The sequence below is a fragment of the Grampus griseus genome, assembly GCF_964374135.1.
Source record: "Grampus griseus genome assembly, chromosome: 12".
NCBI lineage: Eukaryota > Metazoa > Chordata > Mammalia > Artiodactyla > Delphinidae > Grampus > Grampus griseus.
In genome coordinates this window covers 14,802,869-14,819,671 of record NC_139006.1, presented here as the reverse complement: position 1 = coordinate 14,819,671, position 16,803 = coordinate 14,802,869, and the positions used below count along the sequence as shown (strand labels likewise).

Sequence of the window (16,803 nt, the reverse complement as noted above, 5' to 3'; positions counted from 1 at the left end):
TGTTGCGGAGCACAGGCTCCAGATGTGCAGGCTCAGTAGTTGTGGCTCACGGGCCTAGTTGCTCCGCAGCACGTGGGATCTTCCCAGACCAGGGCTTGAATCCGTGTCCCCTGCATTGGCAGGCAGACTCTCAACCACTGTGCCACCAGGGAAGCCCTTCTAGTGTATTATTATTATTATTAGGCATGCAGGATCTTAGTTCCCTGACCAGGGTTTGAACCCATGCCCCCTGCGGTGGAAATGCATAGTCCTAACCACTGGACCACCAGGGAAGTCCCTAAAACACTTCTAGTGTAGACACACTGTTAAGGTCCTCTACATATCCAGGTCTTCCCATCCCCTTCCTTCCTTCATGTCTATCTCATGAGAAAACATCCTTCCTTCTCTCCAGGGCTATCTGTAAAATGGTGGAAAGAAAAGTATTTGGCACAAGTACCACCACTTCTTGTCTCCTACCTGTGGCAGGCATCACTAATCCATCACAGCACTTTCTCAAGCCAAGCAGAATCATCAGCACAGCTCTCCAGGCAGCCTCTACCAATCAGCAAGGACAGTTGGCTACCCCAGGTCTATATAATGCCCGAAGTCTGGTCCAGCTCATGACACTGGTCTTGCTGAGCCTTTGCCAGGGAGTTAGGCAGGAGGGACCCCAGAAGGGGAATATTTTAGATCTTAGCAGCCCTTCAATCTCAGGCACGCTTTAAAAACCACGGAGCCCTGGGTTACAAAAGTCAGTCTTGCTCCTGGGAGGAGGGTTGTGAGTGGGGCGTGATGGTGGGGCTGTTTTTTATTTACCCGTCGGCAAGCTGGGGGACAGTCCCCAGGTGGCCCCCAGCCTCTCTCAATCTGCGGGCCCCCTGCGAGAACCCAGGGTTGCTGGGTTCCCACGATGCCAGAGCGTGGGAGCCACCCAGGCCCCTTTTTGATGTGGGATGCGCTGTTTCCTCCGAGTCAGTGAGAACATCCTCCTGCCCTGGACAGGAGACTGCTGCCCACAGGCCTCCCGGAAGGGGGGCCGGCCTTCACTCTCTGCTCCGCCCTCTTGAGGCCCTGCCTGGCAAAGGGTCAGAGGAATCCTTCAGGCCTTGAAATCTGCTCTGACCAGAAGCCAGCCCTGGCTGCCCCAGGGCAGGGATGGGTCCCGCTGCCTTGCCCACCCCTGCATCAGATCCTGTTCCTCCCGCTGCCCTCAACCCCCTGTGGCTCTTACCTTGCTTAGAGTAAAATCCAATCTCTTTACCATATGCAGTATAGCCAGTACCTACCCCTTGAACTCTGTTTCTCCTGTGCTCACCCCTCACCCACTCCACCCCAGCCTCCCTGGTCTCCCTGCCATTCTGCAAACATACCAGGCCCATCCTCACCCCAGGGCCTTTGCACTCGCTGATTACTCTCCCAGAATGCTCTCCCCCAGATTATCCTCATGCTCTGCTCCCTCACTTAACACAGGTTTCTGCTCAAATGTCACCCTATCTGAGATCTTCCCTTCCACTTCATTCTAGAGAAGCCCTCTGCCTTTGCCCTTACCTTACTTAATGTTTTTTGTCATTGCATTAATCACAGCCTGATATTATAAAGTCTTCAGCATGACCAGGCCCTCCCTGCCTCTGTGACCTCATCTCCTACCCCCTCCATCTCTCTACTCCACACACCTCTGCTCTAAAATGCTGAGCCCTTTCAAGGCCTTTTCACTTGCTGTGCCCTCCGCCTGAAGGCTTTTCCCGCAGATGCTGAGTGGCTCCCTGAGGTCTGCTTCAGCGCTGCCTCGGTAGAAAGACCTTCCTCACCACCTGCCATCGCCGCGAGTACATGGCACATAGTAGATTGTCAAGAAACACTTGTTGCACGAAGGAAGGAAGGAAGACTGGATTTTGCGGGGATGTTCCAAGCCGATGACTCACGCTCACGTGCTTGGCGCCGTCTCCCCGTGCATTTTTTGCACACGTTGGAAGTGAGCCTTGAAGCAGCTGCCCCAGAGAAGCCCCTCTGAAGCCTTTAGCCCTCGGAGACTCTGTGCCAACTTTCATTCTGAAGTGAGCATACTAAGTGGGCATCCGTGGGAACAGCACGAGCAAAGTTTCTCTAAGAAGTTCCCAGAAATGCTCCCCATCCCACTCAAGGCAGAGCTTCCATGGCAAGGTTTGGGGGAACCCAGACATTTCCCGGAAACTGTCTCAGTGAACATGCCACACAGAGATGGGCCAGGGGTCAAAAATTCCAAGAGCTCGCTATGTCCCAGACTCTGTTGTAGACCTTCCCTCCCTCATCTAATTGTCCCAATAAGTCTGTGATATCCCATTCTACAGAGGGGGAGACTGAGGCCCAGAGAGATGAAGTAACTTGCCAGTAAGTGGTAGAGCCCAAATGTGAGCCCAGGATGTCAGACTCCAGAGTCTATTTTCTCAGCCATGTGACACGAAACCAAGTTCTCTCACCCTGGCTCAGAGACTGAGGCAGGAGGCTGTTATCTGAGGAAAAAAATCTCCCCAGGACGACTTTGGGGAAGAGGGTTAGGGTGTTTGGCTTCCCTCTCTTTCCTCTGCCACAGAAGAGCAAACAGAGATGCCTCATACCTGCCCTGGCTGGGAGGCAATGTTCAAAGGCAGGATGAGATAACTTGGGAGATTTTCCTAGTTGCTGTTCCTCACACTGTTCCCTGCCCTTTCCTGTCTGCGTACCTTTGTCACACTGTTTCCCCTGCCTGTCCATACTGTCTATTCCCAATTCGCATCTTCCCTTTGAAGACAGGTTCAAAGGTCACTGTCTTCATGAGGCTTTTTCTGATCGACCTCAAGCAAATACATAACCACTCCTTCTTTGAATTCCCAGGGGACTGTGTTTATCTTTTGTTTTTTTGAGGACACATTTCCTGTCTTGCTTCCTAGTTGTGGGGTTCCACTCTTATCTCTTCCACCAGACTGTGAGCTTCTGACCCAGTCCTGTGACCCCAGGATTGAGGATGAAACGTGGTGCAAATCGGTACTCAGTAAGCACTGAATGGAGGAGTTGAGCCAATTAAGGAATCGGTCTACTAGTTCTCTGGTCTCTTCAGAGGGGTGCCTCGTGTCCTTAGAAACAGTAGTTCTTAAAAATAGAACTACCATATGACCCAGCAATCCCACTACTGGGCGTATATCCAGAGAAAACCATAATTCAAAAAAACAAGAGAAGCCACTGCAATGAGAAGCCCACGCACTGCAACGAAGAGTAGCCCCCGCTTGCCACAACTAGAGAAAGCCCGTGCGCAGCAACGAAGACCCAATGCAGCCAAAAATAAATAAATAAATTTATTTATTTATTTATTTATTTTTTAAAAAAACAAAACACATGCACCCCAATGTTCATAGCAGCACTACTTACAATAGCCAGGACATGGAAGCAACCTAAACGTCCATCAACAGAGGAATGGATAAAGAAGATGTGGCACATATATACAACGGGTATTACTCAGCCATAAAAAGGAATGAAATTGGGTAATTTGCAGAGATGTGGATGGACCTAGAAAGCGTCATACAGAGTGAAGTAAGTCAGAAAGAGAAAAGCAAATATTGTATAATAATGCATAAATGTGGAATCTAGAAAAATGATACAGATGATCTTATTTGCAAAGCAGAAATAGAGACTCAGATGTACAGAACAAATGTATGGATACCAAGGGGGAAAGGGGTGGGATGGGAGGAGGAATTGGGAGACTGGGATTGACACATATACATTATTGATACTATGTATAAAATAGACAACTGATGGGAACATACTGTATAGAACTACCTAATGCACTGTGGTAACATAAATGGGAGGGAAGTCCAAAAGGGAGAGGATATCTGTACTCGTATGGTTGATTCATTTTGTTGTGCAGTGGAGGCTAACACAACATTGTAAAGCAACCATACTCCAATAAAAATTAATTTAAAAAAAAGAAAAAAAGGAAAAGAAAAAGAATCAGTAGTTCTAACACCAAATGTGCCCCCAGAGACAAGGTTGGAGCAGGAATGGCAAATACATGACATAGATACCATTACTGCCTATCTAGCACCCATGGCAGGCATCACCAATCAATCCTAGCACTCCTTTCCACTAAGCTAAAATGCAACTTCAGAATCCTTGTCAAGAGTGCTCCAGGAAGTCATTTCCATTCAAGCAGAGCCAGCCCAGGAACTGAAATCTGTTTGTCATTTATCTTGCAAATGATTGGAATGAGGCCCAGAGAGGGGAAGTGGCTTCACGATGGTCAACCAGCTGGTTAGTGGTCCTGGAGTTTCTGAGTCAGAGGCCAGAGCTGAGCCCACCAGGCGGATCTGTGGGGTCACCTGGAGTTGAGCCAGCCTTCTGAGCCCTCTGTGCCCTAGAGGTGGGCCAAAGCCTTTGACCTGGACCCTGGAGCTGGCTCAGGTTTGGGGGGCCTGCATTGAGGGCTTCACGAGTGGATACATTTGCCTGCTCTGGCCACTCCTCTCTGTCCCAAGCAACAAGGGGGTTCAGGACCCCAGAAACGCAGGAAGTCACAACCTAGGCTGGCCTCCCTGTCCTCTCCCTCTCCTCCATGCCCCTGGCAGGCCCCAGGCATGTCACATTCTCTGATGGTGGTTTCAGGTCCTCTGATTGGCCTCAGATGCTCTCCAGACACCTGGCACTTACCCCATGGCCCCTTGGGGAGCCTCTGGAGGGTCATGCCTCAGTCATATGGGTCCAAGTGGGTGAGGAGGGGGCAGAAGTGAGAGCGCCATGTCATGGGGAGAAGGAAGTTGAATAGTGCATGGGCCCCACCTCCCCTGTTCCTTGGGCCTGCTCCTGTCACCTGCCCCCATTCAGTGCCCACTCGTCCTGTACCTGAACCCCTGACCCCCACAGTCCGGGGTCAGCCAGGTCTGCACCCCCAACCCCTCTGCAGAGCCTGAGAACATCACGGCAAGCTCCAGGGAGACAGGGTGCCCCATGGGTCCAGCAAAAGCCACAAACCATCAAGCGGCCTGGCTCGCTTCCCCTTTCCTCGCTCCAGCCATCCCCGCCCACCCCCTGCCTGAACAAGCTGCTGAGCTTCTATGGGCCTCAGTTTCCCCTCTGTCAACTGGGACCTCTCACCCCTGACCCCGTCCACTCCTAGGGGTTCAACGGTACTAAAGTCCCCCTAGAGCGATATTTTGAGGGGTGGCTGTCATTTAGGGCCCAGGTTTATCCAGAGGCCTGGGGGCTCCGTGTCACCCTCCCCCACCCTCCTGGTCTCCCTGCTCCGTCGGCGCGGCCCGGGGTGGAGCCCAGGCAGGGGAAGGGAGGGGAGGGGCGGGCTGTCGGTTGGTTCCCACGGCCGGGCCGGGGGCAGACACGTAGACAGGAGTGTGTGGTTTGGCCTCCCAGGGAGCAGGGCAGGAAGTGCTTCAGGTCTGGGGGGCGGGGGATTGGGGCAGTTTGGTTTGACCTTGCGGTGAGGCGCTGGGGGAGCCCAGCGAGAGGAGAGGCAGGGTGACAACCAAGGCACTCCAGCCAGGACAGGAAAAGGGGGAGGGTGGGCAGGCCAGGGGCCCCCTGAGGACACGGTGAGGGTGAGACTTTTCATGTTGTGCCTTTCGGGACTTTGTTACTTTTGAAGCATTTAAAAGTAATACCCAGGAAAGAGCCGGAGAAACAAAATGTGGATTCTTTAGAACATAAATGCAAAATCACTGCAGGAAATAAAAAGAAGGAAAACACCCAAACACACCCACCACATCAAAGCCCACCTCCCCACCTATTCTCCACATCCAGACTGAACCTGTGACAACAGACTCACGCCAGTCTGGCTCCAGCTCCCAACCCCGCTGGCTACCATCCCACGCAGAGTGAAAGCCGAAGTCCTCAGCACAGCCTTCGGGGCCCTGCAGGACTGGCCCCATTTCATCTTTGGCCTCTTCTCCCACCCCACATCCCCTGTAGCCTCTCCAGCCACACTGGCCTCCTCGAACATACCAGGCCTGCTCCTGCCTCAGGGCCTTTGCACAAGCTGTCCCCTCTGTCTGCAATGCTCTCCCCCCAGTTCTCTGCGTGGCTTGCTTCTCAACCTCCTTCAATCCTTTCTCAAATGTTATATTCTCAGTGAGGCCTTTTCTGACCTCTTCGTTTACAATTGCATCCCTCCCACCACCCCCTACACCCCTTCCTTTCTTTATTTTACCTCTGTAATCATGACTACTCTCTACCATACTCTAGAATTTATTTATTTTGTTTATTGTTTGTCTCTCACTAGAATGTGAGCTCCAGGAGGGCAGGGATTGTCTGTTTTGCTCATGGTTGTATCTCCAGGGCTCCAAACAGTGCCTGGCGCACAGTAGTTGCTGAACATAAAAAGATTAACTAATTAAAAAGCAAACATAGGCTATAAAGAAGATAAAAAGAAATAGCAAACTGGGGAAAGATGACAGTTAAAGGGTTAATACCCTTAATGCAGGAGAAGCGCTTGCAAATCAATAAGGAAGTAATAAAGAGCCCAAGAGAAGGAGACGCAAAAGAAAGAAACAAGTGATTGGTAAAAGAAGGAATCACTGGTGGCCAGTAAACAGGAAGAGGCTCTCAGGTTAAGAACCAGAGGTATGAAAACTCAAATGGCAGGACTTCCCTGCTGGTCCAGTGGTTAAGAACCCGCCTTCCAATGCAGGGGATGCAGGTTCGATCCCTGGTCGGGAAACTAAGATCCCATATGCCGTGGGGCAACTGAGCCCATGCGCCACAACGAGTGAGCCCACGTGCTGCAATTACAGAGCTCTGGAGCCTGCGCACCGCAACCAAGAGCCCATGCACCAGAACGAAAGATCCCACATGCGGCGACTAAGACCCGACGCGGCCAAAAATAAATAAATAAATAAATAGTTAAAAAAACAAAACAAAACTCAAATGGCATCTTGATGGCGCTGATTAGGGTGGCAACACTGTAGTCTGATAGGGACGTACGGGCAGGGCCAGATTTGAAAATGCAGGCGCTCTGATATCTGCCCCCACGTTGGTCTTTGTTGCCAGCTCCACTCCATAGGTGCAAAGACAGGTCCAGAGAGGGCGATAAGCTCCACTGGGGTCACACAGTGAGAGGAGACACAGAAGCTGGGCCCAAACTCAGCCTCTGTGGGTCCATCTACTCCCTGGACTCCACAACACCTTGTAGAATCAGGGCCAGGTCTCTCTGGGACCCTGGCTGGAAACTTCGAGTGGGCAGACAGCGGGGTGGGGTATCCCAGTACCGTGGCCGACTGGGGTTTTTGAATCAGCGTCCTAATCACGTGACCTTGATCAAGGGCCAGCCTTTCAGAGCCTCAGTTTCCTCATCTGAAAAATGGGGATAATAGGACCTGCCACCTTGGGTTTCTGTGTGCATCAAGAGAGGCGATGCATGTAAAAGCCGTGAGATGGAGCCTGGGACGTACTGAGCGCTCAGTAAATGGAAACAGGCCTGCAGCTGTCCCCCTCCCTCTCCCCTCCACCACGTGGGCTGGAAACTCTGAGTCTGTCCCACAGCTGTGTTCCAAAGTGCTGGATGCTGCCCTCTCAGGTGACAGGGTGGGTCTTTCCCACCCCTCTGTGTCTGTCCCCCAGGCCCCGGCTGCCAGCTGGCTTCTCGCCCCGTCACAGGGGGAGTGGAAAAAAACCCTGGCCGGGGGACACTCTGGCCCCACTGGCTGTGTGGCCTGGGGGCAAGTCAGTGCCCCTCTCTGGACCTCTGTCCTGAGATGAGGATGGGAGGTAAGAAGGATGACAAAGAATGATGTCAGAGTTCACCCCTCCCTTGCACACGAATCATGTGCGGTGATCTGAAATGCATTTGCACGCGCATCAGCTCTGCTGAGCCAGCACGTGTGGACTGGGGCGATTTTAGCTCCGTTTGGCAGATGGGGAAACTGAGGCCAGGGAGGGTGAAGCCATGCACCTCTCTCGGCAGGAGAGAGGTAGGGTGGAGGGAAGGGAGCAGGGGAGGGAGAGAGCTGATGAGAGGGAAAGAAAAAGGCAGGAGAGAAGGAACAAGAGACAGAGACAGACAGAGACAGGGAGACACAGTCACAGGGAGAAAGAGAGAGACTGAAAGGGAGGCTGAGACTCAGAAAGTGTAACAGGAAAGTCACAGACACACGGCTGTGGCTTGAATTGTGTTCACCCCAGAACTCAGGTGTCGAAGTCCTAACGTCCCCCAAGCCCCCAGACACTTTGGAGACAGGATCTCTGAAGAGGTGATCAAGTCATGAACAAGGTCATTAGCTTGGGTCCTAATCAATATGGCTGGTGCCCTTATAAAGAGGGAATTTGGACACAGGGGTACAGAGGGTAGGTGATATGAAGACACAGGGAGAAGGTGCCCATCTGTAAGCCGAAGGAGAGAGGCCTCACCAGAAACCCACCCTACTGACACCTTGATCTCAGACCTCCAGCCCCCAGAGTGCGAGACAATACATTTCTGTTGTTTGGGCCCCCCAGTCTGTGGCAGCCCAGGCACAGTGACAGACAAACACAGAGGCAGAGAGACCGTGAGAAGGGCCATGAGGGGCTCTGTGGGGTTTGGGGATCAGGGTGGAGTGGGGGGCCTGGCTGCCTAGCTCCTCAGAGACCCCATCCCTTTCCCATCATGGGCTGCGCCAGGGCCTCAGTTGCCTTGGCAACGGGAAGCTTCAGTCTGGAGGAACCAGGGTCTGCCATCCCCATGCCTCCTTCCTCCCACTCCCCTCACTCAGCAGGAGACTCCACGTGTCCTGTACCTACCCCCCCACTCTGAACCAGGGGTATTTTTAGCTGGAGTTCCTTGGAGATGAGGGTTGGGGGGCCTCCACCCAGGCTTGTCTGGCTGGGGAGGGTCTGTTAGAGGGGCAGGGGTGAGACTGGGCAGGGTCTACATGGCCAGGGAGGGACGAGGGAGCCCCATCAGTCCCCCATGTCCCCTTTCCAGGCCAATGTCTGGTCTCAGAGAGGGTCAGAAAGAGCTCCCAGGAAGGGGAGGGGGAGTGATACAGACTGGGTAGGGGGCACATGGCTGGGGAGAGCAGGGTGCTGGCAGGTCAGAGGAGGACATGTTTAACGATCAGCAACCCCAGGGAGAAATCTTTCTTCTCTCCAGAGCCCTCGTGAGCTCAAGCACACTCTATAGCTCCCTCCTGCTGGCAGCACCAAGCCCAGGCCCCACCTCAGGCCCTGCCATCTGGCTCCGTACTCCCAACATGGAAAAAATCTCAGCCCCTGCCGTTCCACCTCCATCCCTGCGCAGTCTCCAGAACCTGCTGGATTCATTCTCACCCCCGCCCCTTTGCACTTGCACTGCCCCTGCCTGGGATGCCCTTTTCTTTTCTCACTGGCATCTCACACTCCAGGCCTCCCCACACCTCTAGCTCTTCTCTAAACGTGCCGTGTCCTCTAAGCCCCATTGAAGCTGTGCTTGCTGTTCCCTCTGTCTGGAACGGCCTTTCTCCAGGCCCGGCTGCCTACCTCCTCGGTGGGGTCTGCCTTGACTATCCCGTTCCCTCTCAACCACACCACCCCATCCCACCACCTTCCGTAGCACTTCCCTCTCTCTCCAGCAATTGTGTTCATTTACTCGTTTGCTGGCTGTACGTCTGGCAGTTTGGACCCTGTTTGTCTTGTTGGTCTCTGTAAACATGCACCCACAGTACACATGTGGAGAACCGATACTGAGCAATTCCCAGCTTGCCCTAAGACAGTGGCTTTCAAAACTTTCATCAGTGACTAAGAAATTCATTTCACCTGGCGACCCATTAAACACATGTAGAAATCATGCGAAAGGTTCACGGAACAATTCTTACTGTTACTATGTATGACACATGCCAATATTTTCTTTTCTATTCTATTCTATTCCATTCCATTGCCAGGAAATTCTGGTTACAACCTTCTGATTTCATAATCCACTAGTGGGTTTCAACAATATAGCCCCAGAGAGAAGGTTCTTGAATTCTTGCTGCAAAGGCCCCTGGGACTTTCCCGCTTCTGCCCCCTCCTGCATCTACTCCAACTTGCTGTTCTACTCTTCTTGTCATTCTGGGGCCCTCCAACCCTCTCTTTTCATAAGGGAGCCAGAGCCAGGTCGCAATTTACAAGGAGCCACAGTGAAAACCTGTCTGTGATCCCCAGATGGGTAAGTCCCTCCCGCACTGCTTCCCCGAGATGCTTTCCCTGACCTCCTCAGGGCTCCTCTCTGTGGGCACTGGGACGGTCGGGCCATAGAGGAATGACCTGGAGGGGAAGGTGGCGAGGAGGGGAAGGGAGGGCGAGGCTGGCAGGCGGTGGTTGCTGTAGTCCTTCCCATGGAAAATCACAGCTCCCCTGCCCCCCACACCAGCCCTCCTCCTGGATAACAATGGTAGTCCTGGCTGCCACTGCAGGACTATTGCGACACAGGTGCTACGATCAGGCACACAGCTTCCATTTCACAGATGAGGAAACCGAGGCTCAGTGAAGGGGAGGGACTTGCCCCAGACCTCACGGCTCGTAAGTGGCTGCCAATAGGGGATCTGAACCCAAGCAGTCAGATTCTCAAACGTTCAGAAGGGCAGCCTAATTCAGAGTCCCTTCCCTTCCCCAGGCCTCAGTTTCTGTTGGTGAAAGGGGAGACCTGGATACGGTGACCTCAGAGGTTGTCTCCATGCCTGGCCTTTGCTGAGGTCAGATCAGCACGGTCGCTCTCCTGGGCCGTGCCAGAGGAATTAGAGCAGAGCTGACTTTTGGTGCCCGTTCCGCCTTTTGGGCACCACGACCCACACCCCAGCTGCTCTTTTCCCTCTGGTCTATCTCAAGGTCGAGGTCTTTGCCCCTCCCTCTCTCTCCCACCACTTCAGGGCCTGGTCCTCTGCTGAGATCAACTGAACCTGGGCTCCAGGGTGGGGAGCTGACAGGCTCGCTGGGTCCCCATCCCGGGGCCTGGATGCCTTAACCCAGGGACTTCCAAAGTTGGTGTGAGCCGGGTTCCCTTACTCAGTGAAATCCTGCTGGGAAAGCCAGTTCACAAAAGAGATTCCAAAAAGGGCTGCTCTGGTTAAAACAAGAGCAGAAAGGCTGGCTCTTGTGTGCCTGACCTCTTAACCACCACCCTCTCCTGCCACTATCTCGGGTCACCCCAGGAGTCCCTAAAGCCCAGCTTGAAAATCACAGTATTAGCCCCAAGTGATGGTGATATTTAGACGTGGCCTATAGGGGAAATGTTTCGGACAAGGGCCTAATGCTTGCTTTGAGCCTCCACATGAGATGGGTATGGACTGGGGCAGGGGTGGAAACCCTCCAAAAATTCGAAGACAACACAGCACAGAATCCTGGAATTGGTGTGAATTCCAATCCCTGCTCTCCACCTGGGTGGCCCTCAGAAGGCGCCGTACCTCTCCCAGCCTCAGCCTCTCCATCTGTAGCAGGGGCATGGTGGAATTTTGGGGTGTGTGTGTGTGTAATAAGTGAGGTGGTGTAGATAAGGAGTTTAGTAAATAATAAACATGGACTGTACACCATTATAGTTGCTGCTATGGACCCATCACTGTGAATTGTGCGATCTGGGAAATGTTACTAACTCTCCCCGTGCTTCAGTTTCCTCATCTGTAAATCGGGGATGATGACTCTCCCTACCTCACGGGGTCCTTACGCCTGGAGATAAATGAGCGTTAAGGTGCTTAGTTAACGCTTGGCACAAAGTGAGTACTTAATAGATGCTAGATATTACTTGTGGTTATTATAATTATTATTGTAATTCTTTGTTCCTAGCCCCAGTGGGCAGCTACCCCTGCGCCCAGGGCCCGGCTTACCCCGGCGGGATGGAGGCGCGTGCGCTCACGCTGGTGGCGCGCTGGGGCCCGGGCCGGTTGAGGTTGTTCTGCCCCGGGGTGGGCGCGCCGCTGGGGGCGCTCGGGCTCCGCGGGGACGCGTTGAGGGGCTGCGCGGGCTCGGCGGGGCCGGCGGCGGGCGCGGCCCAGAGCGCGGCGCCTGCGAAGGTGGCGCTGGGGCGCACGGCGAGCGTGCCCGCTGGTCCTCCGGGCGGCGGCTGGGGCGGCGGGGGCGCGGGGGGCGCCTTGCGGCGCTGCGAAGCCAAGATGGCGTTGGAAGCGGCGCGCGTGCTGTTGACCAGCAGGCACTGCTGGCACGAGCAGGGCTGGCCCGAGCTGGCGCCCACGGGCCACGACTGCGACTTGGGGATGGAGCCGACGGTGAGCGGGTAGGCGAGGTCCAGGCGGCGGCGCAGGCGGCGGCGCCGGCGCGTCTGGCGGTTCATCTGCGACATGCTGTTGAAGTAGATGAGGTAGCAGAAGCCGAGCGACGAGAGGTCGAGCCACGGGTGCTGCTTCTCGTAGGCGTTCTGGATGGTGATGCAGATGTCCATGTCGTAGGCCGTCCACGCGCCGCCGTCGTTCTCCCACTCCCACACGATGCCCTTGCCCGGCGCCGACGACGGGTCGTAGAAGTTGCGCCGCACCGGCCGCATGGTGCCTGTGCTCACAAGGGGGACGGGAGTCAGGACCGGAGGGCCGTTAACATCCGCGGCCAGGGGGATCCGGACAGGCCGGAGGGGCGGGGGACAACACCGGGGTCAGCACGGGCTGGAGGGTCAGTACGGGCAGGGGCGAGCTTGAGGGTCAGCACATATGGGTTGGGGCGAGAGGAGAGCGGGCCCGGGGAGGGGGGCGTGGAAGGCAAGGAAGCGGGGTGTCAGGACGGGGATGCAAGTCAGCAAGGGGGGCAGGGGTCGCAAGCTGCCCCCACCACTGAAGGGTCAACACAGGCACTGAAGCAGTGGCCCATGACAGGCCCTGGGGGAGGAGAAGGGAGAAGGGGGTGTGGGCTGTTTAGACAAGGAGGGGGTGGGAAGCAGAGTCAGAGCCTGGGGTGGGAGCCGGGATCCACAGAGGCCACGACCGTGCCGACACTGACGGTCCTTCTTTCCTTCATTAGTTCACTCATTCAGTAATCCGTTCATCAGCCCATCCATTCATTAATTACTTCAAGCACAAGTTCATTTATGCATTCCTTAATTCTTTCATTCGTGCATTCCTTTATTCATGCCTTCCTCAGTTCATTCATTCAATAATTCTCTCAGCTCATTCACCCGTGCCTGCCACCATTCATACCTGCACTTATTCTCCTTCAGCAGCTTTATCCATGATTTCAATCATTCCCTCACTTACGACCACCCTATATAAAAATGTGCACCCTTCCACATTCCTACTTTCCCTCTCTCCTTCCCTGTTCCATCTGGTATACTTTATATGTTACATATATATCTTGCTTTCTGTCTGTCTCCTCCCACTAGAATGTCAGTGCCACAAGGCAAGGACTTCGTTTTATTCACTGCTGTATCCCCAGCGCCTGCACACAGTAGGTGTTCACTGGATATTTGCTGAATGTGTGAATGAATTCATTAGTTCAGATATCGATCCATTCTGAGTTCGGTTATTTTATTCTTTCATGCCTTTTGCTATCCTTGCATTGGTCCATTCCTTCATCCACTTATTTATTCCTTTTTTCATGCATCTGTTTGTTTATTTGTTCCTTCTTTTAGCAAACATGCTGCCTCTCTGCTCTGTGGAGGGCTTCGTGCTGAGCGGTCATTCAAAATGAACATAACCACGTGACAGCCCCAGCCAGGTGGGTAATCATGCTCCCATTTTAAAAACAGGGGCCCTGAAATTTGGCTCCCAGCCTCTGCTCCGTGCTTCCCAATTCTAGATGCTTTCTGAGAGCAAGGCTCCATGGACACTGGGTTAAAAAGAGATGAACAAGGTCCAGGCTGCAAGACTTTTCAGTGCCTTTAGGCTGCCCTGTGCCTTGGGGCCAGCGTGGAGAGATTCTTTTGGTTCACGTGGCACACCGGCAGGAAGGCTGCACGCTTGACTGCTCCTCAACTGTGGGCAAGTCCCTTAAGTCTCCCTAAGTCTCGGTGGCCCCATCTCGAAAATGAAGGTGATGGTAATCCATGAGCCACCCCTCCCCTCTCACACGGGGCTGCTGGGAGGATTTGGTGAGAAGAGCCACAGAGCACAGGGTCTGGGTGGGGCACCAGGGCTGGGAGGCAGACAGACCTCATTTCAAGCCCCAACTGCCCAACTTTCCAGCTGTGTGTCTGTGATCAGGCAACTCAATGGCTCTGAGCCTCAGTTTTATCATCTCTAAAATGGGCACAAGCACACCTTCCTTATAAGGTTGCTAAAAGGATCCATCAAGACAAATAGTGTCTCTGATGATTCCAATGTCCTCTCCCCTTAGAGCCAGACTTGTGTATCCAAGTGCTCCCTCTGCACCTTCCGATGCAGGTCCAATGGGCTTCCCAAACTCAGCTCTGCCAAAGCAGAGCTGTGGTCTTCCTCCGCCCCAAACCTGCTCCTCCTGAAGCCTTCCTTGTTGCGGTTACTGGCAGCTCCATCCTTCCTTTTGCTCAAGCCCCAAACCCCCAATCCTTGGACCCATCCCTGACTTGTCATGTCATGCCCCACGTCCAGTCTATCAGTAAATCCAGTGGTCTCTATCTTCAAATACATCCCACATCTGACCACTTCTCCCTCTCCCCGTCGCACCAAATCTACCTGGTCCAAGCCACTGTGTTTCTCTTGCCTGGACTATTGCAGTAGACTCATTACTGGTCACTGCTTCTGTCCTTGCCTTCTGTCGTCTCTTCGCCACACAGCAGCCAGAGGGATCTCATTCAATGCAAGTCAGATCACGTTCTTCTTTGACTCAAAATTCTCCCATGGTTCCCTGCTTACTTGGAGTCAAAGTCAAAGTCCTGGCCATGACCTACAAAGCACCACATTGTCTATAAAGCCTCTACAAAGTCCCACGGGTCTATAGAGCCCACCTCTCACTCACTCCCTGGCCCCATTGCTGTTCCTCAAACAACTGAAGCAATGTCCAGCCTCAGGCCCTTTGCATTTGCTGTCCCCTCCCCCTGGAATATGACCTAGCCACTCCCAGACGTTCTCACAGTTTTCCCCCTCCTTTCTTTCAGGTCTCTGTTCAAACATCCCCTCGTTGGAAACGCCACCCTTCCATAGCCCTCCATTGCCACCCTCTTCCCTTGCTCTATCTCTCTTCCTGGCACTCAGTGCTACCTGCATGATACATGCATCTGCAGACTTGCTTTACTCTCTGTCTCCCCCGTACAAGGTCAGGGATCTTGTCTGCTTTACTCCTGGCTCTATCCCTGCGCCTAGCACAGTGCCTAGCACGCAGTGGGCCCTCCCTACGTGGGGAGTGTTTCCACTGTCAACTGGCACAACCCCAGGGTGCCTGGCCCTGGAATCTGCAGCCAGATGGATGAGGACCCATCATGGTCCATCCTGAGGACCCCCTCCTTCCCCTGCCTTGCTTAAGCTTCTCTCTCCTGGGCACAGACTCTATCTGACCTTCACTTGGGTCCTGACCCAGGGCCGAAACAGCTAGTCCTCTGCTCTCTCTGTTTGAATCCCAAGGGCTATGGGCTACCCCCTGCTCTCTGTCAACCTCCCAGACTCCGAGAGCTGGGGAAGTCGAGGCACAGAGCTGTAGCTGTAATGAGAGAGGCGTGGTGGGCGTGGAGTCCCCGGGCTCCTGTGCCAGTCAGTCATATGAAAACTCCCCCCTCCCAGGCCTCCAGGGCAGCCTCATTCTCCAGTCTGTTTATCGTTTTAATTTAGCGTGTGCATATTGACTTTTTCCTTGACGACGGTGTTCTTCCAGGGCAGGCCTGAGAGGGGATTAGTTAGAGGGAAGATCTGGGATCCTGTTCCCATCTGCTCCCAAGTCCTGGTCTTCCCCTCTCAGAGCCTCAGTTTCCTCATCTGCAAAATGAGGGCTCATGACAGATGATCTTCAGGTCCGATGTGTCCAAAGTACCACCATTAGCCTCCCAGTTAAGGGTTGGAGTGCTGTGTTACATGGAAGGTGTGACCCCTGAATGGGAAGGCAGGGGGTGGGAACTTGCTATATTTAATCACCTCCGTGTGCCAGGTCTTGAGCTGGGCAGGGCAGGGTCAGGGGCGGGAGGGGCAGAGTGAAGTGGTTGAGAGAAACAACTCAGAAGTCTCACAGGCCATGTGCCAGTCCTGGCTCCACATTTAGCCTCAGTGTCCTCATCTGTCAAATGGGGCATTAATACCCACCCCCAAGGGATGACTGTGGGGCAAAGTAAGATACTGCACATCACAGGTGCTTGGCGGAGCGCTTGGCTACGGTAAGTGCTCGAGGAACGTTAGCTAAGACGCTGTTATTAGTATATACATTACCCACCTTTTCCCAGCCCTTGGTCACTTGGCAAACTCCTATTCACCCAAAAAAACCCTCTACATGCCCACCTCCTCCAGGAAGCGCTTTTCCGTTCTGCTGCTATAGCTAGCACATGCTGCTTTTTACTGCATGTATATCTTTGCACTATCATTAAGTGATTTGTTTTTGTTCTTAATCTCCCTCACTGGCTGATGACTTTCAGGAGGACAAGGACCAGGTCAGATCTATGTTTTTGTTCCCAGCACTAGGCACAAGGCGCAAATGAGGCATCTGCAACTGAAACAGGCAACCTACTTGGCATAGGTCGGGGCTCAGAGGGAGTGGGAAAGAGGAGGGGTTGGTCTTTTTTTTTTTTCTTTTCTTTTTGCGGTACGGGGGCCTCTTACTGTTGTGGCCTCTCCCATTGCGGAGCACAGGCTCCGGACGTGCAGGCCCAGCGGCCATGGCTCACGGGCCCAGCCGCTCTGCGGCATGTGGGATCCTCCCGGACCGGGGCATGAACCTGCGTCCCCTGCATCGGCAGGCGGACTCTCAACCACTGCGCCACCAGGGAAGCCCGGAGGGGTTGGTCTTGCTAGAGAGGGAGTGCAGACTGGAGCAGAGGCCAAAGTGCAC

The 16,803-nt window shown here is 53.8% G+C and overlaps 1 protein-coding gene across 1 annotated transcript in view; it reads right to left on the bottom strand.

Annotated features, from left to right (window-relative positions):
• Positions 1-16,803, bottom strand: part of DTX1 (deltex E3 ubiquitin ligase 1) — a gene marked incomplete at both ends in the record, with an annotated part of 35,924 nt that overhangs the window by 6,054 nt on the left and 13,067 nt on the right. Inside the window, one exon of the mRNA XM_082667799.1 lies at positions 11,742-12,420. Within this exon, the coding sequence (XP_082523925.1) occupies positions 11,742-12,420 (679 nt within the window). The remainder of the gene's footprint in view (positions 1-11,741; positions 12,421-16,803) is intronic.